Genomic DNA, 27,781 nt, shown 5'->3' on the forward strand with positions numbered 1-27,781 from the left:
GAGAACTATTGGTTATTTTCTTTAGTGCATTCACTACTCAGAAATAATGGGGTGGGGGGGGGGAATATTAGCATCTTTTCTTTCATTTTGTTGCTGATATTCTAAATTTAGATAGTTTTCATTGAATAAATAGGTCTGTGATGTGTTAAAGATCCATTAACACAATCTCTAGATCTTAAACCATTTTTTTTAAACAAACACATGCAATTTTAAACTTTAGGTGAGCTTTCCGTGACTATTCTGTGGTGTTTGTTTCATTTGCTTAAACCCAATGAGATATAGTTTCAAAATTATTTGTGTTTGCCCAACCACTTCAGATAGTAGAACTGCAACCAGCTCTTCTTCCTTTAATTTTTATATCATTGCTGTGTCTTTCATTTTCCTGCTAGGACCTACAGTCTGTAACTTCTACTACACAAAGAGTTCATTACCAGGTAAGATAAGCTTTCCTTTTGGAATCAGAACAAAAAGAGGCTTAACAATGTGGACTGCTATTTACATTTGAGCCCAGGTTTTCTTTTAGTTAGATAGCCATGTGTTAAATGAATTTCTGATTATCATTTACTCTCGAATGTCGGAAGTTTGTTCTGCTTTCCCTCGGACAATCATTTTCCTTGCAAAACTTATGGAATAATCTTTAAAAATGGCACAGCATGATGATGTGAATGATGTGAGTGATACTGCAATAACAGTGTCTTGCATATTGGAGTGAATGAGAGAATGTGTCCTGTAGAACAAATGCAAAAGTAAAACTGTTTCTCTGTCTGAGAAACTGAACAATAACATGTTATATTGCATAGCTGTAGCAATAAAGTCTATCACTGAGAAAAAGGGTGTGCTGGCAGGCCTAACCTTTTAATAATTCTGTGCACCACAGTCATCTACCTTTAGTTTAACATCATCTTCAGAGCAGGTCTTTTCAGTTCATCCTGGGCTCAAATGTGTCTTTTGCCTGTGATGAACAGGTTCTAGTTTTAGGTGGCTACTTTTTAAAATTGCTCTCTTTGTGCATTTTACAACTTTATTCTACGATTTATGCAATTCAGAACTTGCCTTTACAGTTGGAAGTATTGTTCAAGAATGCATATTTCTCCCAGTAAAATACTGCACAATTCTTAAATTGGGAGTAAACTAACTCAGACTAACTCTACTGACTCCTGAGCTGATCTGATATTTGTGCAGAGACCTCATACAAACCATGGTCAGCTGACAGTGCCTAGGATCACAAGACAAGTTTGCACAGTGTTTATAGCCTTTTCCTAGATTTAACAATGCAAGATCCATCTGATGGGAACCCATTGTGGTGAAATTGCAGTTAATTTCTTGGGACTTAATGATTACCTGGGTGATACAGAATTCCAGTTGGCAAGAATGCCTGTAAATGCACTGATTGCAGGAAGACACTATGATAAAATGCAATTTGGCATGTTTTCCTGGAGTTGCTGCCTTCATACCAGTTCATGGTTTGCTTCTGCATTTCCCTGTCCAATTTTAATGTCATATTTTTGACATTTGTATCAATCATTTCCCCAGTACTGAGTTTTAAAGCAGTGTTACTGTCTAGTAAATTGGCTAATAAACCAGCATGTATTATACTGTTTCACTCATTATAAATTAACCTAAGTGGCTGCTGGCTGCTCCATGTGTAGGAAACTGCCTGAGGTAAACTGAAGAACTAAATCTGTGTGTATGGGGAGGGTCAAAAGAGAGTATGAAATGTCAGAAATCAGCCCTGTACTTGGCTCTAACCTCTGCAGTTATAGCAGTGTATAAATTAATTTTCTAGCCACCTTCTCTAGTGTACACCAGAGTGAAATCCCTAACATACTATCAGTTTTTCATGATGCTACTTTCTGAATGCACCCCCTCTGTGTTTTGTCTTCAGTATTTGTTTATCCTGGATTCTTCAAACATTGTTTTATTCCCAGTGGGTCATTTCTACAAACTGCCTTGTTAGGTTAATTTGAGGTTTCCGTGTTTGTTGGTGTCCCTCTACATATTACAAGAAGGGAAAAAAGCAGGGGATAAAGGACATGAATAAGGTGCTTGAGTTGATTGAACTGTCTTCTTGCCTCACTAATAAGGTGTCATGGGTACTTTTAGGTCTCATAAATGCAGTTCTCTTGCATGATTCCTCTGCAGCTCAAAACATGGGGAGTCAGCAGAAACATCAGCAAGTCCAGGTGCAAATATGAAAAATTATGCTAGAGTTGTTTTTCATTCTGGTTTGTTTCTCTAATGAGTTTATTGCTCATAAAATACCATTCTCTTGGGCCTGAGACTTCCCAAACTAGTTCTGCAGTTGGACAGTAATGAAGTCTTGGAAGGAGCATATCACAATATGCAATTTGTGACTTGAATTTACATTTACCATCATTATCTTCATTTTGCCAGCATTATGTGCTCTGCTAAGTCTATGAATTTGTACTCATTTCTCCTCTTTGTATCATCTATGTTTTTCATATGCCCTGTTATCTTTGGATATTTTCTTCCCTTTGTCCTTTGTATCTGAGTCCTCAGCTTTCCACAAATAGCGTGCTAAATATTAAGATACATGAAGCTTTGTACATGTAGGTACATAGTTGTTAGCAAACCTAGTGGATTTCAGAAACCCGTTGAGTCTCCCACATGTGCCTCAGTTGTGATACAAGGAAACCTACTCATCCCGCAACTCCATTATCCCATACTAGAGAAAGACATAGGTGTATTTTAGATCCGATGCTTAAACCACTGAGATATGTCACTTGATCCCCATGCGCAGAAAGTAGTTCACTTTATGGAATGTTATGCTGTCATTGTCTTCATCCTTCCTGTAATGCACAGAGGTTGAAATCAAAAACCTGTGCATGAGGGCAAGGTTTATGGGATCAGGTAAAATCCGTGAGTCTAAATATGAGAGAGAATTGAAGTTGTTTTATTTTTGTCAGGATGGCTATAGATGCTGGTATCATGCATCAGAAGACATATATGTATAGATATTTTTTTAGTCAAGCAAAGTCTGTAAGTTGCTACAGTAATATTTCAGACTAGGTCAGCTGCCAGGACTACAGGCAAACTCTAGGGCACTGAGGAGACAACAGATGAGTTGACTGGAGTCATGTTTGCTCTTCTGTCCTGGATAACCAGAAAAGAAAAGCAATAATAGATGGTTCCAGTCAGTCGCAGAGGCAGAAGCTAATGAAATGAAACTTGCAAAAGCTATTATGATACCAAATTAAATTAATAACATTTTGTAGCTGCATCACACTAGGCACTGATATGCATTTACCTGGCTGAGGAGTGAGTGTCCATCAAAGGGCAAAATGCTAATCATCATCAGAGCTGCTTGAAAACAACACACAGTGAATGCAGGCACCCTGCTGACCGGGAAGCTGGTGAACCTAGGAACTTGTGCGTGTCTGAACATCATCAGCATGACCTCATTTTCTTCTCAGGTGACTGGAAAAGTGTCAGATTACCTTTATGTAAATCAAAGACGAATGTCTGCCTCTTAACATATGAGGACATTATTTGCTCTGTAATCAGTTTGGAAACTGTTTTACCCAGTCAGACTAAAACATTCTCTGAGATTTCCCCCAGGTTGAAGAAAGCAAGCTGCTTCTTCCCCATGGTCTTTCTGACACATGTCTGGGCAGCCTGGGGAATTGAACTGATGAGACTCTCATTTTTCTGTTGATATATTCTTTATTTTTTTCATAACTTTTTCTCACACAGGGCTACTCAGATAAGTATTTTAGAAATATGTCAGATTTCCAAAACAGTGAGAGAAATAGCTGAGAACTATCTTTTACTTCTAGGTTTTCTTAACAATGGAAACACTAGGCAGTAAGAACAGAGGAAAATATATAAGAAACTGTGAACCTTTGAGAATCTGTATGAATGTTCCAGATGTTTTGGACACATTTGACACACCATAAACTTTCATTTTGTGTTGGTGTATGTGGTGGTTTGACCTTGGCTAAATGTCAGATACCCACCAAGTCGCTGTATCAGTTCCCTCCCCTTCCCCTTTTTTTCCTCAACAGGGCAAAGAGGGGAAAGAAAATAAGATAGGAAAAAAAAAAACAACAACCCTTGTGGGTAAAACAAAAGCAGTTTTAATATAAGCAAAGCAAAGGTCTGTGGGCGGAAGCAAAAAAAAAAAAGAAAACAGATTTATTATCTACTTCCCATTAACAGACGATGTCGGGCCTTCTCAGGAAGCAGGGCTCCAATACGTGTAGTGGTTGCCTTCTGGTGTTTGGACCTTCCAACAACTACTGACCTGATAAAGACATACAATTACAAATACGAAAATAGTTTGTCCTGCATCCTGCTGTCAGAAAAGGTTCTGGGCTCCTGTGTGATATTCTGAGAAGGCCTAATGAGATACCATTGTATCCTGGTCTGTTTTCACCAATCTATGCCCATGTTATGAATATATGTACATATACGTTGTTCACATTCTGTGCTTCCTGTGCAAAGCAATACTTTTCTCAAAGGTACCTTTCCTCCCCATTGCTTCTACTTTTTCTTTTCTTGACTTGTGATTTGGTGTACCACTGTCTAGTCTGTTGTCTGAAGGAGTAATATTTAATCTTGAGCTATTATGTGCCTGAATTTACATAATTTGCAGATGTGCTGATTTTACTGCTTAAAGAGGTAAATAAGGATAAATAAGGATAGAATTTGGCTCTATACAGATTTTGGGCCTGCGCCCAACATTCATGTTGTTGTGTTTTGTCCTGTGCAAATATATTTGTGTTTAAGCATTGTGTCCCAGTGGCTTTAGGAAGTTGGCTGGCCATCACTGGTACCATGAAGCAAAGCCATGACCACCCTTTGCTTTCTGAGATCCCTTTTGCCTCGCCAGCTTGGCGAGAGGTGAAAAAGCAAGGGGCAGCCTGATTGACTCCTTGGTGAGTACAGGTCAGGAAGAAGGCCTTCACTCCCCACCAGTCATTTGGTTTGGTTCCTGAAATAACATCCATCAGCTCCCAGGAGCCTGTCTTTTTAGCCAGAATGGGAAGATATTAATGTAGGATGTCTGTTGACTGGTGATAGTCCCCAAGTCTGTGCTCTGTATTCAGAGTGTAGAGAATAACACTTTTTTACCCCTGTGTGCATTTGAGACACACCAGGGACAGGTGAAGTGGGCAACTGCTTTGAGCAGCAGATCAGGAGAGGTGGTAAAGAGTGTAAAATTGCCGAGCTAGAATAAAGAAAGGTGACAGGCACACAAGAAACAAACATAGTATGTAGAGTTCATGACTGTTGTTTGATACTGATGTGTATCTTTTTGACCTCTTTTATCACTTTTTGTTCCTGTGTCCCCACAAATACGGGGACCGTAGACAGCTAAGAAAGCTGGTTTTGATGCAAATGTTTTTGGTAATGCTGAGCTGAAGGGAAGGGGACAGTTGAGCATGTGGCTGAAGCCACAGCTAAAGCCATTTACTCTCTTGTATATTACAGTCAAACCCTGATGTCAATGAAGAGCAAATCCAGTGGGTTTGGACTATATAAGTTTTGCAATGTCAGGAGAGCAAAATGAAAAAAGCAGAGACTATAAAATAGTCCTTTAAGAGAAAAAAGTTTGTTATATTTTATGTCATTTCCCTGCCCTATCCAGGACCAAGAAAGCTCTTTCCCCAGAGTACTTTCTGTTCAGCGGCTATCTCCTAGATGGTGCTTCCTAGATGGTAAGTGCATCTCCTTTCTTTTATGCCTAGCATGCTGCTTGCTTCTGGTGTGCATGTGAAGGATAGTGCATCTGGGAGTATTACCATGGTGGGGTAACTGTTCCTTCTTGTTACACTGAGCAGGTAAAAAAATGATCTGGGTGCCCCTCTTTTTCCTCTGAAAAATGAAACAGACCCCTCATCTAGCAATTAGAATGTCTGCTGTAACATTATAATCCAAGGAGGCACGTTCTTCTAAGGGTGGTTAGAAGTTTCCCTTATTAATGTTTCTGCTGTGATGAGCAGCACCTTTTGCATGGCAGTGCCTGGACTCAGTGTAGCTGGTTGTGACAACACAATGCTGCTGGTAAGGCTGCGTTCTTCACTCTGGTTTCTCTTTAAGTAGTAGTGTTTAGGTGATGGAAATGTACCTCCCTTTCCCTGTAAGACTGCACTTCATGTAACTCCCTGGAGAGCTGCACTTGTATTTGACCCAGACTTTGTCAAAGCAGAAGGCTTATCTGGGCTTTTCATCCGTCTCCAGAGCACTGGAATTAGCAGCTAAAATGGATGGCATCTTCTTTTGCAAAAGCTTCAGCATGGGGAGACTGAAATTTTTATTGTTCTAAACAACAAAAAAATTCTTTTTGGCAATTTCTAATCCGTCTTCCTTGTCTCTTGTGAAGAAATTGATAAAAACCATATTGAGAATCTGTTTGATTTTTGGAGAAAGCTGGGTGGCTAAATGCATTCAGTTTTTGTCTTTAGGGATTTGATATTCCCTTGCAGTGCCAAAACCTACAGTGCTACATCGCTGTGTTCTTGTGTCAAAACTCCAGAATGAACGAATCACATATCACTTGCCAAACTAAATGCAAAGCAGAAACAAAAAAATTTGTATCTGATGAAGCACATTGTAGGTGATAAAATGCTTCTGGGTTTAGTAATATAAACAATTTGGCGGCAACAAGATTCATATTAGGTGCTTTATTTAGTGAATCTCCCTTATCTTCATGTGTTTTTTCATGTTTAGCATAAACTTTCCTGGAATGTATTGGTAATTCAAGGTGAATATCTGTGGTTATGCATTTTTTTTACAAAGAGCTCCCAAGCATGTTATTGTTCTTTAGATTCAAAATCTGTGTTAATCCTATTAGGTCCATCAATTTCATTATATGCTTGCTATACTTTAATCGGAACAATGCAGCTTTTTCTGTCACATATTTTAATGTAATCAATTCTTTGTGCAAGCCTGAAATCCACTTTGTACATTTTAAAAATACCTATTTCAAGTTAATAATTTCAGTGAATATTGGTTTGTTAAACCTAACCTTTAAATTCACTATTTAATGGGATAGGAATATGGACATAATGAAAGAATCAGATTATGTTCTTGTGAAACCACTGCAACTTCACTGACACAGAGGTTGTTACGTGGTAGTGATGTTAGCTCAGCCCATCTTGTTCTGCTCAGATAATTTTCTTCACTGCAGCTCTGTTGTTTCTCTTTCTTGTAGCAACTTCTGCTGATCGTTTTTACCGCATTGACAGATCTCAGGTAAATCTTTATTTGGTTACTGTTTCTACAGATTTTTTTTTTTTTAAGCTATGTCAGATGCAGCTTAAAATGAATTACCTGCCATCCCTCCTGTGTATTCTAAAGTGGTATTGATGTCTCATGAAAAGTAAACAAAAAATTCTGGGACATTTTTTAATTGATGTAATTCACATAATTTCACTGCAGTGTTATATCTGCTCATCTGCCCTTCTGTTTACTACTAATCTGATGTGCAGATCAGAATTTTCTACTTTTGTCATCCTTATCAAGTCTTACTAAGGGCATCTGTGTGGCATCGGAGCATTTGAGTTTATCTTTTCACTGATGCTTTTAGTCACCAGAAGTCTTGATCCTCTGTGTGTGACATGGAATAGCTATGGAAATTAAGGTGATGTTACAAGTTGAGAATTATGAATGGAGCTGTTTCAAATATTCCAAAGGAACCTCAAAACAGCATGTAGCTCCTATGAGTTAAAATCAGTTGTATAGATTTGACAATTTGGATATATTTTCTAAAAGACACTTTGAAAATTTTACAGAGCTTTTGGTGTTTCTGATTTGCAGTCAGAACAGGCCAATTAGTGGCTCAGCATTAAGTGCAAACTGTTGATTTCACACAGTGGTCATTTGTATCTGGTCCCCATGAGAGCCGTGTGAGCAGTACTGAATCACATGAACATATGTCTGTTTCCTAGCAAAGCAGCTGGTGGTTTCATTCAAACAGAAGAAGCTGTGGCTTTAGTTCAAAGGTCCCAGGTTCAGCGTCTGCGTGTAGCCACTGTGGGACTTCTTTACACTCAGTCATATAAATGCTTTGATGAAATTGTACTTTAACATTTGGCTAGAAAGGGTGAAGAAGATGCTGCTACAGTTTAAACTGGGCAATGTGACTCTGTTGGCTTATTCTGAATTTCTTTAATATTTGACTGTACAAATGGTCATCTTTCCCTCCTACTCCTTTACCCTGTGGTTTCTGTGGGGAAAAGATCAATACTGTGTGATGGTCCCAGTGCACAAATGGTAGGAAGCTTCCTGCCTGTTCGCCTACATAGACAGGCCTACCTACACTCAGGGTTTTTTGAAGGACAATGAGGCTTCAGTGTCAGTAACAAAGAGGGACTGAGAAAGAGAGCTTTGGTAACAGATATGAAACCAGAATATGCAAGCAATGGAGTCTGGGAGAGTGCCCCCAAACAATGAAAATTTCTGTCAGCCATCATTGGAGGGAGACCTTAGGTGTTAGCCCTCATTTCAAAGTACAAACCTTGGCTTTTTGGGTAGACTTCCAGTTTTCAGCTGAATGACATAGAGTCATCGAGTAGCAGGCTTTTAAGTGTCTGTGAGCATGAAGCTTGCTTTTATTTGGCTTTAAATCCATGAGGTATTTATTGGTGACTTCAGTGGTATTCATTTTAGTGCGTGTGTATGTGTATGAGCTTAAATAAATACACATGCATAGTCCCGTGAATGCTCTTCAGAGACCCTGATGTGCACCCAGCTTTCCTATAGACATCTGGGTGCTCTGAGAGACCAGTGATGCTGCAGGTTGATTATTTGTTCATTGTATCACTCCCAACAGGAACATTTGCACTTTGTGACGGAAATTTCGCAGGACGAGATTTTTATTCTGGACCCAGAGCTGGTAATGTCACAGCAGGTGGGGACACCACCAGGAATGCCTGATCTGGTAGTGGAGCAGGCCTCTGGGTGAGTGGTGCTGGGATCTGGCTTTCAGCAGCCATATTAGAGTTGGGCATCTCTTTTCTTGTCCCCTTTTCTGAAGGATTGGGAGATGTGGGAGGGCAGATCTTAGGTGGGGAGCTGGAGATAGGATTAGATGTGGCCATGATGTTCTGGTTTCAGCTGCGATAGCGTTAATTTTTCATTTTAGTAGCTAGAATAGTGCTATGTTTTGAATTGAGTATGGGATTTAGTACGAGAAGAATGCTGATAATACACTGATGTTTGTGGTTGTTGCTAAGAGAAGGACTCTCCAACTCCCCATGTCCTGTCCATGCGCAGATGTACAAGAAGCTGGGAGGGGGCACAGCCAGAGCATTGAACCCAAATTAGCCAATATTCCATATCATGTGATGTCATGCTCAGTATATAAAGGAGGGGCGGGCAGGAAGGAGGGCATTCTCTCTTGCTTCCAGGATTGCAATTGTGGGATCTTGGTATTTCAGGATTGCTAGCAGGGAGCAGGCTGGGTGTCAGTTGGCAGGTCGTGAGCAATCGTATTGTGCATTACCCATTTGTACTTTATATTACTGTTATTGTTTTATTTTATTACAATTACTAAAATTTTTTTAATCTCAATCTATGAGTCTTCCTTTATCCCTCCAAGTCCCATTCCTATGCCCTGGGCACCCCTGGAGGGTGAGTGATTGGTCACATGGTGTTTGGCTGCTGGCTGAGTTCAAACCACAACATGTGGTAACAGAAGGAGAGTGGAATAACATCTACTCCACCAGGCATCCTGGAGCGTACAGCAGGACTAATGAACCTTTCGACTTCCTCACGCTCTGACTATATCTGCCCCTCCATAAATCTGTATTGACTGAGTTACAACCCCCTTCTCTGCATGGACAGGGCTCTAATACCACTGTATAAGGCCCTGAAGCCCTTTGTGCCTAAGAATGATGGTGAAGTGTCTCTGTTTCTTCTCATCCTCTGGGCAGATCAGAAATACTCCTATCCATCTTTAGAAACAGTCTTGTACTCATAGTGAATTAAACTATTTTAGCTTGCTATGGGCTGAAAAATGCTGGGAACCAGTAACCATAAGACGTCTTCAAAGTGGAGCACATGAGGTAATTCCTGAGGGGTGAATACCTTACTCTTCCTTCTTCCCTCCCTAGAATATCAGATCGGTGGAACCCTGCGGTTCGAAAGAGGATGCTGAGTGACAGCGGCCTCGGCAAGATTTCCCCACACTACGAGGTACCTGACAAACAAAAGGACGTCAGCCAGACACATATGCTGCAGTAAGAGCCCTCTACATTTCTCTGCTTGATGATGCACTGTCACCATCACCACAGGCAACTCCTAGTGGCTCCTTCAAGTTTAATGAATTGTGCTGATGTGCTGAAATTACAGAAGTCCTTTTGCTTCTTCTCTTTTGCTCCTTCCTTCTGTTTCTTCCTCTTTCTCCATTATTATATGTTCTTGCTTTTTTTTTTTTTTTTTTTTCTCTGTGGCACCCTGCACTCTTAATAAACCTAAACCCAAGTTTCCAAAAGTAAATACGTTATTTTGGATGCCTGAGCTAAGGGAACCTTCATGGCAACTGGTTGGGAGAAAGACCAAAGCACTCACCCTTAAGGTAGCTCTGATGCAACTTCTTCTGTAGAGCAGAAACCTCTACATTTGTTGCTTACTTTCAAAGATGTAGGCAAAAATCTTGAACCAGAGATACTATTGTCAGTGTAGGATGACTAAACAGTTGCTGATAATTCCCCCGTGTAAGAGATTTCTACCACTGCAATCATGCTTGCCATGTTCAGATTTGTGTAAGAGCATCTCTTATTCTTCTTGCCTATTTTAGAAGTGATTCTCAGCTTTTTGGTCCTTTCGCTTTAGGTTTTCAGAACCAGCAGTAGATCCATAATTGCTACCAGTTTAGATGGGAAGCACCTGTCTGAACTCTGTTGCTGGCTTTGAAAAATTCTAGTGTTTTGAGGTTGTTTTTTCCCCTGAAGTACATAATGTAAAATTGTGTACACCACTTCTGTTTCTAGTTCTACTGTATCTGGATCACTATAAAACAGTATAGAAAAATTAGAAGTAGTGACCATGTGGTCCTTGTTTCAGTTTGTCCTTCTGTCTTGGATGTGTGTGGAAGGGGGCTGCAAGATGCCTGCCAAGTACAGCTCCAGGGCAAATGCAGTTTGGGTGGAAGGCTGCATAGCCACGTGGCTACAAGTTGGAAACTTTTCCAGCAAACTGGAAACTGCGGGCAGGAGAAGATGTCGTGGTAAGAAAGGGTAATCTGGGTAGCACTGCCAGGAGACACTCACCTGTTTTTCTCCCATTATGCTGCGGGATTCTGGATCAGTTCTTGTTTTTATGCCCATTGCAGTGTGAAGGATGGTGAATTCAGATTCCCTTTTCCACAGACTAGAATGGCAAGGCCTGAAATTTGGAGCTGGCAAAACTGAGAGAAAAATTATGCTTAGACACTTTTAGGCAGTGTGGAGAGATGGTGACAACAGGTGGACCAGCTTCTAATTTATAAGAGGAATTATTTTGTTTACATCAGTGTGAGTGAAAATGTTTGCTTAGGTGGGACAATTATGTTTGGTAGATTTATTAATTACAAGCAAAGTCAATAGCAGTGCCTAGAGTAAAGTGTACCTGTCACTGCCTACATTAAGGAATTGTTTTCTTTATAGCTTCTCTAAACTTTAATTGTTTTGGCTGAAATTTTTCATGGTAAGACAGTCTTTGACTGATTCTTTCTCTTTTTCTTTTAGTAAAAGTTTTTTATTAAAGTTAGTTTTGAAGGCACGATTTGTGGGAAGTGTGCTACTTTAAATTACCTTCTTCAAAATAAACAAATCCAGCAGTTCTTTCCTGAGATGTTTTAGTGCTTGTAGTGGAATGAACTTCATCAGACTGAAGTTTTGGAGGCCTGACATTTAATAGTGTCACCATAATACCAGGGAGATGCCTTTTTCTGTCTTGAGAAACATACCACTGAGTTTGCCTTGATGATGGGGTTTTCATGCACCTTGGAGACACCTCAGATTCAAGAGCTTTCCTTTCAAAAATATCTTCTGCATGTGCTCATGGAGGAGCTATGCCTCTCTGTACTTAATCCTGGTTGCAGAGGTGCCCACTGTGCTGAGGGAATAGGGCCTGTGCTGCCCACCAGTTGATCTCCAGTACCAAGGAGAAAAGAGAAGTAAGCAGCAGTCATGGTCAAATGGAGATGGGTCATGAAAAGATGTATAGAGGAACAAGGAAAAGAAGTTGCAAGAACCAAAGGAGTAGAAGCAAAAAGGGAGTGTGTGCAGGAACCTCTCAGCAGGGTTAGGGAATTGGAGCTGGCAATTTGGAGCCCAGGGGACATACAGATGTCAGGGAAATCAGAACGGCAATAACAAAAAGGAGTAGAACTTGGGGTGCACATAGGTAAGAAGTGAGTGAGATGGGATAAGAGCATGAAGGAAAGGGTCTGTGTCTGTTTCTCTCCAGTCTGGAGTTCTGGGCTGATGCAGATTATCCATAACACTGGTGGACAAGCTTTGAAGTAGGTTTAAACACTGCTTCATTTGCGGCCAAGCTGGAAGGTGTGTAGTAAATGAGGCAGGGGATGGCAGCAGAGAAAGCAAGATATTATTGCAGTTGAGGCAGTTGAATGCTGATCTAAAAATAATTAAGATTTTGGAGTTTCTTGTGATCACAAGGTGTTGGGGTGAAGAGTAATCTGAATGTAATCGTTTTGAGGCAGTAGTCTTTCTGAGAGAAAATTATTTATGCTTTTGTTTTTAATTAAGTGAGCTTTATGTTAGTTTTCAGGTGCATTTTGGTTAATGGTATTTCATGTTTTGCTCCCTTTCTGATGCCTCTTTGATGTGTGACCAATGTGTGGAGTGAGCAGGATATGAAAGTGTGTCTTGATGCAGTAACCAGGATCTGGGGCAGTCCGTAGCTTAATAGGAACATCAAATTAGTGTGAACAGTGCATGCATACACAAAAACAGTGGGAAGATGATTACTTGCACTACTGGTGCTTGATCTTGAAAAAAGCTAAGTATTCTGGGCTGACTCCACTGAAACATGTAATTAGAATCTTCCTTTGAACAGTGGGTTCATCGTCCTGATTTATCCTGTGATCAGATGGCGTAGTGAGATGGGGATGACCATTCCCTCATAGCCTGATGTAATCATTCGTTGTTGGCCATGTACTCTGGTTATGTGTTTGTCACCCTGTTATGTGATGAGAGCTGGAAAATTAAATAAAATAAAAACCACAACAGCATACAAAAATGAAAATGTGACTATACCTTGGCAGAGGTTTAATCTACATCTTTTAATTGAAGTCATTAATTTTCCCATTGTTTGGGGCAGTAACAACCACTCTTCTAGCATCTGTCCAGTTATGACAGTAATGTGTTCCCAAAGCTGCTAGCTGCATTGTCTGAATAGAGTGTATGGCTTGTGAAGGGTGGGTGAAGGTTGGCCAGAATGCCATCTGGTCCTGTCAGGGAGAGAAGAAAAAAATGCCTGTAGGGGCTGGAAGGTGGATGCAGCCCTTTACACTAAATAGACATTAAGTAGCTAGTAATACCACACAGGCACTGCTTTATGAAGCAATAATAACCTAGTTCCTGAGAGGGAAGAAGAAAAAAGGCTAAATGCCAAGCATTTTAACTCAGCCACAAGAATCAGATCATTGCCTGGGAAATCATTGTGACAGTACAGATGTTACAAGGTGGTTTAGTTTTTTGGGTTTTTTTTAAATATTTGTGTGGTATAAGGTGAGAAGAGCATCCAGGGATGCAAGCTTGCATGTAGAAGGAGAAGGAATACTCATTTAATGAAAGTTAAGAAAGCATAAAGAGGTCATTTTCAGGATTTGAACATGCTAGGCAGGAGCTGCCTAGTGACAGTGAACCTTTAAAATTTCAAAGGCTGGTGAAGACTTGAAAACTTCAAGTGTTTCCCCAAAATTTTTGCATTGGAAAATTCAGCATCTGCTCTTAAATAGGCAGAGCAGTCTGCCCTGGTGTGGTTTTGACAGCAAAACCTGAATTAATTTTAAGGTTTGGATTTAGTTCAAGCTGTATTTATAAGATTAAGCCACAAGTGACGTGTGTTTTAACCAGCTATTTGTACACCTGTACAAATTACTTCCCATTGTTTAAAATCTCAGATGAGGCTTCATGAGTGCCATCTCACCTTCACTGTACAGTCCTTTGTAGTAATTACAAAAACTTAAAAAATTACAAAAAAAATTAGAAACAGAACATACAAAATGCAGTGTCTGTTTATGCTCAACTCTTCCTTTCTTCCTCTTCTGTTTTAGATACTTTTACATATAGCTTGCAAGGCATCACTCTCACTATCTTAAAGTAGAGCACGAGAAAGGTTTGCCTAAGCAGCTCTCTACCTCTAGCTAGAAAAGTGATATTAAAAAGGGGGGGGTGGGGGGAGGTGGGGGGTGTATTAGTGAAAGAAGACATGGCCTCAAAGAAGAAGTCATGTAAAGAGAACTGACAGTGATTCAGGAAAAGGTAAATGTGGGTTAAATACGGAAAGTACTTTGAAGAAAGAAAAAAAAAAAAGTTATAAGAAAACAGCAATTTGATAAGAAATTGTTTTGAGGGAAAGCAAGTCCCCCGAGTGGGAAGAAGTGATGCATCTCAGTGTGGGGTCTGGTCCTGTGTTCTGAAAGCTTTCACTATTGTCAGTGTGATGCAATCGCAATACTTAAAATCATGTGCACATTCCAGATAGATGCTACAATTTGTCCACCATTAGCAAATTTTTTCATCAGTTGCTGCTGTAAATCTTCCCCTACCCCGTTTCTGGAGATTTTCCTGACAAACAAGGCACTTGTTTAAAAAAATTAACTCTAGTGCCCAGGTGTGGTAAATAATGAATTTCATGTACTTTATGCTCCTGCTGCAAATACTAATTCTCTCCATATACTTCAAGATTTTAGCTGCCTTCATTGTTTTTGGAGATTTTCAGTGGGGGAAAAAAAGGAATAATTATTGGTTTCCTTTGGAATTTTACCTTGAAGACATATGCCAGTGATTTTGAAAATATATTAGTTCTGCCCTTTCCTATTCCCCTGAAAACTTACAATGTAGCAATGAAAATCTAGCAGAATTTTGGCATTGCTTGAATAATTTGTCATGAAGCTTCATTTCTTGCCATCCAGAAAAAAATTTCAGCCTGAAAACAATAGGATGGCTCTTAAAAATGGTGAAATTTGGCTGACAAAAAGGACTATGTTTTCTCTAAGATCCCTGTGTTTTTAAAATAAAACACTTCCAGAAATAGTTTGAACCTCTTATTTTCTCTGTTCAGTATGGAACTATTCAAAAACGGGATAGTTATTTTTATTTTGTGGTATAATCATTGAATACAAGAAAAATCGGGAGACTAGCACTGCAGACAGAAATACTTTCTAGTGAAATTCATACTCTTTCTATATTGACAGCAAAGAAAAATCATGCTTAGTGCCCTGTGCTGCTTTGCAGCCTGTGGGATTTCAAAAGTTTCTGTAAGGACAGCTACTGCTGCTGGTATCTGTTACTATTTGGAAGCTAATTTGAGTGTCCCAGCTTTTACAATTTTTCTAGAAGTTTTCCTTTTCCTTCTGGAGCTGCTTATACAGCAACCTGAAGTACAGCTGCGGATACAGAATATGTATGATTTTGTCAAATAATTTTCATGAAACTGTAAGTAAGACTTTTACCTGGACAAACATTAATTCAGAAGCTAGTTTTGAGACACTCTCACATTGTCACTTAATCCATGTCCACTTTCATGTCCATTTTCTCCAAGCAATGTCCCTAGTTCTAGTGATGTTCATCACTGTCATAGCCAGGAAAAGGGACTCCTGGATGTGTCTGATTAGTAGATGGACTTTGACTCAACTGCAGAAAAAAGAAACACAGTTTAGAGAGGAAAACAATGCTAAAATCACAGGGGATGGAGAAGAATATTGTCATCAAAATATCTTTTCAAAGACTAGCCTACATGAGATATGTTTTTGGCATATCCTGAGTGTATCACGTACCAACTGTCATTGTGAGGTAAACACAAGAACAGATGTTTTCAACTCAGGATCCAAGAGGCTTTGCATTACTTCAGCCATGTTGATACCATTTCAGGGGTGGTTCTGGGCCTGGGAAGATCCTGTCATTTTGCTCTGATGTCTGAAGATACGGAAGTGTGTCTAGGGAAAGTGTTATCACATACAGTCCCTGATATGAGGGGATGAGCCACGGTGATTGCACCCACCAGACCTGAGGGACCTTTGCCAACAACGAGAATCAGATGGTTCGGGAAGCTGTTTAACATGAACTTACAGAAAGTTCTGGTGTTGGTGTATACATGTTGCTGAATACATGAAGAACCTTATTTAATCACCTCTTCCTCTGTAAATTAGTAGAATTTTTATGTCACTACTGCCAAAGTCTGGCCTTCTCTACAGAGAACTGGAGTGTAGAAAAATCATTTTTTTTACTTATTAAAGTTTCTGTGACAGTCATTAGTATTTGGTACTTAGACATTACCTTGGCAACCCCTCTCCCAGTAATACTGAGCTTAGACACCATCTTTTGTTTCTGCTCTTGTTAACCATAATTGGAAAAGGAAGAAATCAGAATTTGGTTTAGATTTGAATATGTATGGCCTTATTTATGTATGAGTGCAATGAAATAGTGTTTGTTTTCTTCCAGATTTAAGTCTCCAGCCTTTGCTTTTGAGGTGCTGAATTGCTAAGGGCTTTTAACAACAGTAGGCACATCTGAGGTGGCTTTGTGTTTCTGCCCCTTCAATATGAGGTGGAAATAGAATGCATCCTGTACTGCATCCTGCAGGATGTTTTTTTTTTTCTCATTGGTACTTATTACCAAAAATTTTATTATTCAGAACGTAGGTCCCCAGCGTGGACTAGGTGGAATTTTAGCTTCCTCTTTTCCACCCACCTGTCCCTGAGCCCTCAGAATGAGGGCTCTTAATGATTTTTGTAGCATCTCAACACCTGATGCACAGCTGAGGAAATTCACCCTGCTGACAAATTATTTTGGCAGACAGTGACATGCAAAACACTCCCACACACCACGAGACTACAAATTGGCTTTTTTAGAGACATCTTGCTTCTTGACTGGCATCCTGCTTTGCACAAGGGAAATGCAAGCAGTCCAGCTCTCCTCTTCTCCTTGGGGTGATTTCAAGCAATAGAATACATATGTGCTTGACCAAAGGGTCAACTACCACCTGGCTTGAAAATACTTTCTGAATAGTTCCAGTAGATAAGGGGATGAAAAAGAATTTTCCATGTGGAATGTTAAACTTTTTTTGTAGGAGTGTCTTTAAAGGATAAAATTGATGTTGGCAGAGTACAGATAGCTGGGTGCCTTGCTTTTCTTTAAGTGGTTTGCCATAACAGCTATAAATCTGCTTTCCCCTCTCTGGCTGATAGCCAAGAGTGAAGCAGTAGAGTTCTTTTTCTCTTTTCTTACGAATCTTTTTCCTTTTTTTCCCTTTGTTTCCATCCCTGCTTGCTTATTTTAGCCTTTGGATTGAGAAGCAGTATCTGTGCTGAGAAGTAAAGTATCTTCACAGCAAAGAAGGCAGGGCAACATATCAAGACAGTCACTTCTTGTACCCTTATTTTCCCTTTGGCTTGGTGAAAGAAAATGACATTTGATAAATTGATCTTTAGGACCTACTGCTTTCCTGTAAGCATCAGACATGTGGTAACTGCCTGATAGAAGAGAGAATGGAGTCAATGATGTCACTGTTGAATGTGAATATCCCTCTCTTCAGCTTTTTGGAGTGGAAACAGCAGACCTATGGCCCCCAGTGACATTAAAGGAACTGGAAGAGGGGCTAGCTGGGTTTACTGGGGTGATATATTGACAGAAAGAAAGCATGTATTCTTCTGAGCTTGCTTTAAACACTGTTATAAATATAGGGTGAATATCCTCCAGCACGGCAGTCTTTCAGTTCAGTAAAAGTTGGAAAAGAAGCAGTCCTTGTAGGTTTAGGTAATATATATATTTGTGTGTACTTGTTACTTATTTGTAAGAGTTGAAGTAAGAAAAAAACCCAAACCATCCCAGTCCTAGTTTTCTGAGCATTGCACAGGAATAGCAAGCCTGTGTCCATGTGCTCTGTCCCTGCCATAAGGAGCTGCCATCTGCTCAGAGAGGAGACTAGTTCTTAATGTGCTCTCACTCAGTACCAAGCTGTCTTATCAAAGCCAAAATTAATAAGCTTCAGGGCATGGGTATGAAACACAGTGCTGTACATATGTAACACACACATTGGAATACATAGTGTGTCCAAACTTTCACACTAGGACATCTCATAATATGCATTCAGACTGTATTTATTGGTACTCCGTTCATATTCCTAAATTCTGGTTTAACAGACTTGCAAAGAGAATAGAAATGTAGTTCGGTAAAATAACTGCTCTAGACTGTCACACAGAACTACTACTTGGCCTGAGTCGACTGTTAAACTGCAAAAAAGTCAAACCTTTGCTAACTTTAATTCTTCAGATATCTGCGTGTTTGGGTTTTGGCTGTGGCTAGAAACTGGAAAGTATCAAAATACCATGCAACAAAAGGCTAGAAACAAAGCATAGTCATGTGCAAATACGTCATCTTTTGAGGTTTGCAATTTAGTATTTTTGACCCACAAAGTTCAGCGTGTTGGGATGGGGCTGGGAGCAATATTTTGACAAGAGCCTTCACTTGACTCATTGAACAAAAAGTGAGGTTTTTCACTAGGGCTTCTTGAAAAATAAATTGGTGAGCTGGTTTTGCCTGGTGGAGATGTGTGTGAAAGTGGTTTATTTCTTCTGGAAAATGTTGCTTGAAGCAGAAAGTACTTGTGAACATGGGCTGGGTTTGGTGTGCTTGGGTTGGGGAGAAATTCTCTGGTTCACCTGGGAACTGCTGAGGGACAGGAAGCATCTTCCGCAGGCTGTGTGTCTTGGCATGGATGCTCTGCAGGGAGCTGACCTTGCTCTTCCATGTCTAGGGTGTGTGTCCGAGTCCCTTAGCTGCAGGCTTATATGTCAGGGTGTAGGAGGTACTTTCTCTTCTTAAAATGCCTGCCAGAGGATTTCTTGGGTGAGAGGAGAAACTTCTGAAAGCTTAAAAGCATTCAAATGGGGAGGGAGAAAAGTTGTCCCCACTTGCCTGCTGCTCCTCTGTGCTGGGAAAGAAGCACTAAAACCCACAGCTTTGTCTCAGTAGCTGAGACCAAGCAAGCGTTTAGCAGTGCTGGCACAGAGGTGTGTGTGTAAGGGAGGAAAATACATGAGGAGTGGGGCTGTAATACATAGCCTTGCTGAGGTTCCTGGCAGTGTTGATGCCCATGGGCAAGCAGGGACAGATGGACCTGGCTAAATTGTACCAAAAGCTGAAATCAGAGAGCCAGAGGTGGCTTGGAGCCAGTGTAACCCTGACTCCTAGATTCTTGTTTCTGTGCCAGGCATCTTAAAGTGCAGCACAAAACCATATCTGAAACTCCCATTGCAAGTTTTATTCTCCATTAATGTAGCAGGAGTGTAAGGGGCTCAGCAATTCTGCTCTGCCTAGGACCTGTGTGTTATGCACATTAACTAAGGTGATTTTTAAGTTTTTGTTGTTTTAAAGATAGCAAGCAAGTGAGGGTTGTTTAGTGCTTAGCACTTACGAAAATCAGGCCACTTACATAGGAACATAATTGCAAGAAATTGTTTCTGAGGGATTCCTGTGTTTCAATCTCTTCTCCCAAACCCGCTAAAGGCTATTTCTCAGCAGTGACTGGTTTGCTTTGGGGTAACAAACGCACCACTTAAGGTAGCTTCTAGATTGTTTAACAACCCAAACCGGCCTAAGATTATTTGTGTGGTATCTCAAGATGCCAAGCAGCTGATGTGCTTCATCTCCATCTAGCTTGAGGGCCAAGTGGGAATGTGTCTTCTGAAGCAAAGTATAGCTGATGTGCTTGCAGGGTGGCTGTCATGGCTTTGTAATTGCTGGAATATTCCTTTCTCTGGATTAAATAAAACATTAAAGTCATAGGAAAATGACCTCTGGGTTAATCTTTTCCTGGAAAAAGTAGAAGTACACAGATCCATTGTTGAGGAAAGAGCCCAGATAATTTGTTACCTAATTGCACCTAACATCTTTTTTTGATTTTTCGTGTAGAATGTTAAGCAAGTCTATATACCTAGCCCCTCTAGTTCTGGTTCCAGGTCTTCTTAGTAAAGAGCTGTTTCAAACAGCATCCAGTGCCTTGACATCCAGTCTGTTGTTTTGCCTAAGTATTACATGGTGTGGCTAGATCTCACTTTATTTCTTTTAAGGTTAGAGCCACACCAGCTATGGACTTTCCTTTGCCTTTTGACCCCCAAATTCATCAAACAATTGACATGTAGGTCAGTGAGGATTTTTAAGATTTAATTCAGATCTGGAAATGGAAGAATAACATTTCAAAGAAGCTTGGATCAAGCCCTCTTCAAAATTAATGTCTTTTACATTCCCCTGAGATATTTTGGTTCGTGTGGTGATATGAGAAAGATAGGCCAAGTAGTTAAAAAAGACAAACAACAAACAACCCATGATCACCCTACAGTGATCCTGCTGATCATTTGGAAATACCTTCTTTTTCAAGTAAATAACACACCAGCTTTCTTAAGTCATGTTTTGACCTTTATTCCGAGGTAGAGATACTTTTTTCAAGATGAATGTGTTAGAGTATTTCTCTCTCCTTCTTCTTTTTCTTCTTTTTTTTTTTTTTTTTAAATCAAGGTTGAGCATGTTTGGGTTTATGTCTGATTTTGCAATAAAATCTTTTATTCCTTTGTAAAGCAGCAATTCCCAGGCAACTCCTCTGGGTGTCAGTACAACTTCAGGAATAGCTGCATTGTGGCGTTCCAAGCCTTCATTCAAAGCATTCTACAGTGGACAGAGAAATGGTGAGATAGAAAGTTAGGCAGTACCGAGAAAAGATATGGAACAATATAAGGGACATAGACATGTCCGAGACACATGAAGGAATACATCTGAGCTGCCCTTGTTTTCCTAAGAAGCGCTAAGCTACATTCCTGTATCTTGGATGGCTTGTGAAGAGCCTGAGGTAATGGTTAATGTACAGATAGAGATTGAGGCTGCTGAAGGAAGTTACAGAAATGCTAGAAGTAGTACTGATTTCTTCCTTTAGCAGAACTAGAAAAAATTGGGCTCTCCAGATTATTGTTACATATTAACAGGACATGTCCGAATGGATTTCTCAAAAATACTAAATAACTTCTTTTCTAGAATTTTCTAGATTCAGGAAGCATTGCTGGTGAGCATTTTCCTACATGTGTGAGGCTGTGTAGCCATTGTCTATGAGAAGTGGTTAAGAGGAAAGAATGACAGGAAAGCTGGGATAGTAAAAGCTCTCCAAGTAGTAGATGCTGAGGGATAAGGAAAACAAGCAGTTCTGCCTTTCTGCCAGCAAGATATGAGACACTGTCTGCAGCTGGGGCTGCAGGGGACTCACCAGTCGCAGAGTTGATGAAGATTGCTGAATGAGGGTGTTTCCTCACCTTTATTTAAAAAATACTTTACATGCAAAAAATTTTCTTCTATTATAATCAGAGAATATATGAATAAATCCCAATAGGGATGACACTTTCATTTCTGAAGAGATGTACACACAAAGTAAGAAGGAATAGATTTAAACTGAAAGCTCTTTCCCTCCCCTCATCACAGGCAGCTATTGTCAGACTGAAATAGAAAGTTTTCAGAAATACGTTGCTTAAGAAGGGAAAAAGGGGAATGGTCATAAAACCCAGCAGAATTGCTGCACACAGATTGTTATTTGGCCTTTACATTGTAAATGGCTGGTTTTAAATAGCCTTGGTGCAGATGGTTTCTGCTACAGGTTTATTGATTAAAATAGCTGCTTTACATCAGCTCTGGGTTTGTTTATCCAGAGGCTTTTGTCTTCATGAATAATGTACCCATTTACTGAAATTTTGTTAGAATTCATCTGCTGAAAGCTGGCTGTATTTCTCTGGGTTCCGAAGCCTCAGATGACTAGGCTCAAAATTGTGACAGTCCCTGCCCTTCCCTCCTTAGAAATGAATATTCCCTCTTCCACCCTTCCAGTACTGAATAAATCTAGTGCTTAAACACTGGAGAGTGCACTTGGAAACAGCTGTGTGTGTGTTTGGCTGTTGGAAGAAGGCTTGTATGATATTGAAGGCTGTCTTGGCTATACTGGGGATTAGATTTTTGCCAGCAGTTGATCTAAAGCCTGTAAGTGGAAAAAAAAGTGAGCTTGGAGCAGACGACTAACTCTGAGGCATAGTGCTGTTTTAGGTGGGCATGTCTCATGCCTTTAGTATCATAAGTCTTCCAATTTGCTGGAAGCAAATTATTATTCAGCCTTTGTATGTGTTTCTAAATATGTGTACCTCATTTCCTGGGAGTTCTTTGTGCATTCTGTGTTAAGCACAAAGGGTTGCGTAGTGAGGGTGGAATAGGCAATGCACCGCTTCACGTTGCAGACTGAGGCTTGCAAGTGCTGTTATCTCTTCTGAGTAGAGCTTGCAACTCCGCAACAGGAGGAGAACACTACTGCAGGACCTATAGTGAAAGGAGGGGTACAAACAGCATGGAAAGCAAACGGAGGTGGTAACATGCTTTCCCTCCTCCTCGCTTCTGATCCTCTTACCTATTGTCATAGTAATATTTGTCTTCCCCTTAACTAGTCACTACAGCAATAGCTCTTCATAAAGCATCTGTCAAATCAGGGCAAGAGAAAAGTCAGATTAATGCCTTCGGTGAAAATACTTGAAATTGGGCTTCCTTTCATATTTATGCTTGAGAAAAGAGCATTGTTGGTAGAAGAGCTAATTTAATCTCATGATCCTGGAAATGTAGCCAGTCATAGACAATCTGGCCTGTCTTTACTCTCTTGGGGAGGTGATGAGCCTTTCTTTCTCCAAGTTAGTTTTACACCAAAATAAAACCAGAAAAAAACTAACAATTGATATAAAAAATAAGCAATTCTGTTCTGAAATAGCCAAGAACAGGATATTGCAGTGCCTGAACCTTTTCCTGAAGATTTTTGGGATTTCATTTGTTTTGTTTAACAAAATGAAAATCTCTTCAGGATTTCATTCAGGAAGGTGTTTTGACCCAGGTGGAACCACAGATCTTGACAGCATATTAGTTATTCTGAAGTATCTCTAACTTGTCTCTACTTCTTTTAAATCATGGAGGTTGTGAGAATGATAACTTGCTTCTTTATGACAGTCAAACACACAGCTAGAATCTTACTAGGAGGGCAGCTGACAGGCACTAGATAGATGGTTACTCTGTGGATGTTAGCAGCTGAGAATCCTCCCTTCTCAGGATACCTGTCTGGTGACCAGTGCTGCCACAGTATATCCCTCACACTTCTCACAGACCTGAGAGATAGATGTGTGACCGGAAATATCAGCATCCACTGGATTTTTTTCCTTTCAGGAAAGCCCCTTGTGGATGTGGAGCGAGTATGTGTGGTTTAGAGCCAGTCATTCGGCTTTCTTTCTTTCCTCCCTTAGAGCCCGTCATAAACACGGCGCAGACCAGACAGTGCATAAAATGCCCAACACTATTCATGTGGACTTTTTAGCAGCCTCACTTTCTTACATTATAGTTACAAGTACTTGAATGATTTGGAACACCTCCCCTCTGATAAAATGTGTGGGCTAAAATAGTAGGGGAATATTGAAAGTCCTCTCTACTCTGTCAAAATACTTTATGTCAGTATTGGAACAAAGGAATCCTAGTTTATTGTGGTTGAACCTTTGGTATCTCCAGTGGTGGAAGCTCTCACTGAGGCTTTCCTGTGGCTGAGATATTTGAAACCTCTCTTGGTGACTTCACAGCAACATTGGAAAGTTTGAATTTATGCTATTGCATTTCCTTGTGAACGCAGGAATTGGCTCTCCAACCACTCTCTTAATGATGGGTGAAATGACCTAACAAGCTGCAACTTCATTAGGGTGAGGCAGAGAGGTGCATGCGTACACATCAAGATGCTGTGATAATATAAACCTTATTTTCTCAGGACACCGGGCTACAAGAGTTCCCAAAGATGCTTGATGAAGCCTTTCAAATGAAAACACTGCTAGTAGCAACAGTAGTACCTGTTAAATTTCTTACTGTTCAGCCACTGTGTTCAAGGTATGCAACAAAGCAAAAAAGGCACATGCCAGTAGTATTCTGAAAATACGTATGAATTTTGGGCACGCTAAATATGCACAAACACGTTTTTCATCCCTCCCTTCAATATTTTAATTGAGAAGGCGGTGTTACCGTAATAGTGTCTTGCCTGTTGTTGATGCTTTAAAGAACTAATGACATGTGGTTTACCAAGCATAAAGAAGAGCTAAATTATAGGATAATCTAAATAAATATCTGAAAGGTATTGAAACTATGCAATTGAGAAACAAAGCAAAGGAATAAATTCTACTGATGCTGTGGGATACTGCATTAGCAATGGATGGAGAGTCAGGATACGTGAACTAAGGAACCTGGCATGACTCCTGAATGTAGAAGTATTTTTAAGTACCTAAAAATTTGCACCTCTTGATATGGTGCTTTCTGCACTGTTTAACCTTGTAGGAAACACTGTATGTTGAGATTTGACTTTCAGAAGGTCTTCTGCTGGGGCTTGTGGAGGAAGGCCTATAACGAACTGGTCAGAGCAGTGGGGCATAGTCCTAGTGATGCCTGCTGATCCTCGGGGTTACTTGCATTCCTACTGTATTTCCACAGACATGGCTGAAGTGCAAGGGCAGAGCTGGCCTGGCTTGCAGCAGAGCAGGGTACATGCCTAGGATGTTCAGCAGCAATCAGAGGGTTTAATGGGCGTAGAGGATTCATTAATTCTGATCCATACAGACACATTGGCTTCTTGCACAGTCAGAATCTTAATTAGGCAATCACATTTTTTCCATTCACAGTGACCATTGCTCCAGCTGTGCTGTAACTCTTTCCTCTCTTTCTCTGGAAATCTCTCTCCTTTTTAAAACTAAAAATTTGCATACCTCATTAGGAAAGTTTCATTCTTTTCTTTCCGTCTTTCCTGTTTGCATCTACATATTTGCATATTTGTATATCTGCTTCTGATGTCCTATAATCCCTCAACCTTCATTTTCAGGCCCCTGTTATAGAATGAGATCATGACTCCTTCTTCAGCTCCTTTATTCCTCTAAATCAAGGGTTTCTAACCCTTCTTTCCCCCCCTCCAACCCTCAGCCCCTGCTGACTCAGTTAAATATACATGTGCTCTTTTCCCCTTTGTTCCTTCTTTTTCCTTCATCCGTCTGTGGCTGCTTTTCTTATGTCAGCTTTGATCTGTTTGCTGGCAACACTAACATTTTTAAATCTTTAGTAATTTGTTATTTTTGTACATTGGTTCAAAATTAAATATATCTTGGAAAGGAAGCATGGGTTGGCCCATTCACTGCAGGAACAAACTCCTTGTTACCTGGGTGGGCAGGCTATATATGACGTTGAAAATCTTTGCTGGGAAGTGCTGAGGCAATGGTCCAATCCACTGCATGCTGTCAATCTGGTCTCAATAACCAAGGCACATCCCAGATTTGGCTGTACAGCTAGCCCCACTTTTGCTAAACCAAGCTATTGCAGCAAAGGAGAAAATGGAGGGCCTATACTTTATACCTCTTTGTGTTCCTGTGTTGTGGGTGCTGACCAAAACGATGTGGAGTGTGATCCTGAATGATGAGAGCTGTGATACAGTTCTCTGGAATTCGGTAGGGCCCTTGTGTTCATCAGTGGGGGCACAGAGAGGTCCCTCATGTTTTATAACCCCTCACTCTTTTGGAGTTATTATCAGAGGCTTAAGCCACTGGTTCGGGTAGTAACTCTTGTGTTGCTGCTGTTACATTGCATTTTACTGTACTTACATCTGTCCAGACCTTTTTTTTTTTTTTTTCCTTTTCTGTTTATGTTGCTTTTGTGAAGATGGCATGAACTGGTATTAATTACGACTAGTGTTTTATGCTCTCCACCACATTGACGTAGTAAGAAAAATGGCCACCTTAATGACTGCAAGTTCCTCTGAAGCTATAATTTCCTCAACCACCCCTAGCTGTGAGGTTTTCTCCTGGCTCACACTTCATTATGGTCCCTTCAATAATCTCTGACGGAGCAGGACTTTCTCAACAGTAATGATGTCAGTTATTTCCAACAGTAACAGTAGTAGATAAGTTCTGTGCCAAGTACCTACAGAAACTCCTGGCATGAGTGCTTAACAGTGCAGCCACCAGCTGCCTTATGGACGTGATTCCATATGGCCACCCTGGTCTGCAGAACCTGCTCTCTGTCTCTCTCCTTTTCTGCTCTTGTCAGATGTCTTCCAACCCTCCTTTCTAATTTAGCCCAAGAATAAAACCTTCCAACTCCTCCATACTCTATTCACCACTGTGATATTGAACCTTATTTGTGGCTTTTCCATACCAAAGATTGACTGGACTCTGTTGTTTTATTCCAGGTCACCGGTCTCTTCAGAAGATCAAGGTAAGAAGTGTTTTATAGATACCAATAGCATATTAAAAATGAGACTAAAGACTAGCTGTAAGCTGTTTTAACACAGCTGTGGTGGAGAAAAATGATTTTATAAAAAGGAAACTTTGATGTTGCTCAAACTTTGTTCACCTCTAGACAGCAAGTACTTGTTCATTTAGTTCAATATTTGGGGCTGGCAGAAGTTAACCCAGTGTTGAGTTATTTGTAAAATTAATCTTGCTCAGCTAAACTGAGCTATTGCAAGTGTTTGGAATTTATTCACACAAGTGTGTAGAGCTTCACCTATGAAAATTTATGTGTGAGCTTAAAGGATGATACACAGTTTTTGTGAACATGGGTGGATCTCTTATGATGCTTATACAACAGCACTTTTGTAACAGAGGAGAGTGGTTTGTGTTTAAAGGCTTGAACCCAAAAATCAGTTTGGTAGCATGGTGTGGAATTTAGTGCCACTAGGAGCTTCTACATATGAAAATCTCAGGGCTTGAGTAACAAGAGTTGCAGGTTATGGTAACATACTTGCTCTGAAGGAGACTGAAGTATTTGGTCTTCCTCTATGGATAAAGAGGGAGTTTGCAGTAACTAACTGGCTAATAATAGACCTAGGTGGTATAAATATTTCTCTGCAGTACATTAAAGTATGCTTGCATTGGTACAGAAATCCAGAGGCATACTGCAGGTGAGGCAATAATTGCACTGGCAGAGTTGCACAATGAATGGTAAAAAAAAAGGGTTAGGAGATTGTAACCGAGAGGGGAGAGTTCATCATGTAGCTCTGACTCTGGAATATTGTTTTGGACCACAAAAGAAAAAAATACCTATTTTCTTCTGGCATTCAATTTATATGCAACACAATCAGCAAAATTTCTGGACAATGCAATAAGTATTATTCAAGAAAGTTCTGGATAGGGAATAGTAAGGATTATTACAAATGGAGACGTAAGGAGGTCTGAGCCTGGAAGTATGTCACAGAAATATGTACGCCTGGAGTGTGGAGTGATGAGTTAGGTATCAACCTACGTTGTCCTTGGCTCCAGCCAAGATCTTTTTAGTCCAGTATAGTGACTGTCAAACATATCGTCATTAATAAATTCTCTTCCAACTCCTTGGCATGTTATTTCTTAGTAAAGAAAGTTGTAAAGCAAGCCATAAAAATAGTCAAACATGTCAGACCAAAGATATATCTAGCCCATCTAGTCCATTCCTAGTGTCTGATAGCAGTGGATCCCCTGACAACTAAGAGCACAAGAATTACAGAAGTATACAGTTTGAATTTCCTGGTG

The 27,781-nt window shown here is 40.2% G+C and overlaps 1 protein-coding gene across 4 annotated transcripts in view; it reads left to right on the top strand.

The window, feature by feature from the left end:
* The window catches only part of DGKI (diacylglycerol kinase iota), a 220,834-nt gene that overhangs the window by 162,809 nt on the left and 30,244 nt on the right, over positions 1 to 27,781 (top strand). For all 4 annotated transcript variants that reach the window (XM_074902027.1, XM_074902028.1, XM_074902029.1 and 1 more), the window contains 6 exons: positions 390 to 434; positions 5,612 to 5,681; positions 7,178 to 7,218; positions 8,798 to 8,925; positions 10,080 to 10,205; positions 26,464 to 26,489. In XM_074902027.1, the coding sequence (XP_074758128.1) occupies positions 390 to 434; positions 5,612 to 5,681; positions 7,178 to 7,218; positions 8,798 to 8,925; positions 10,080 to 10,205; positions 26,464 to 26,489 (436 nt within the window). The remainder of the gene's footprint in view (positions 1 to 389; positions 435 to 5,611; positions 5,682 to 7,177; positions 7,219 to 8,797; positions 8,926 to 10,079; positions 10,206 to 26,463; positions 26,490 to 27,781) is intronic.

This window comes from Athene noctua, chromosome 3, assembly GCF_965140245.1.
Source record: "Athene noctua chromosome 3, bAthNoc1.hap1.1, whole genome shotgun sequence".
In the NCBI taxonomy this organism is placed as follows: domain Eukaryota; kingdom Metazoa; phylum Chordata; class Aves; order Strigiformes; family Strigidae; genus Athene; species Athene noctua.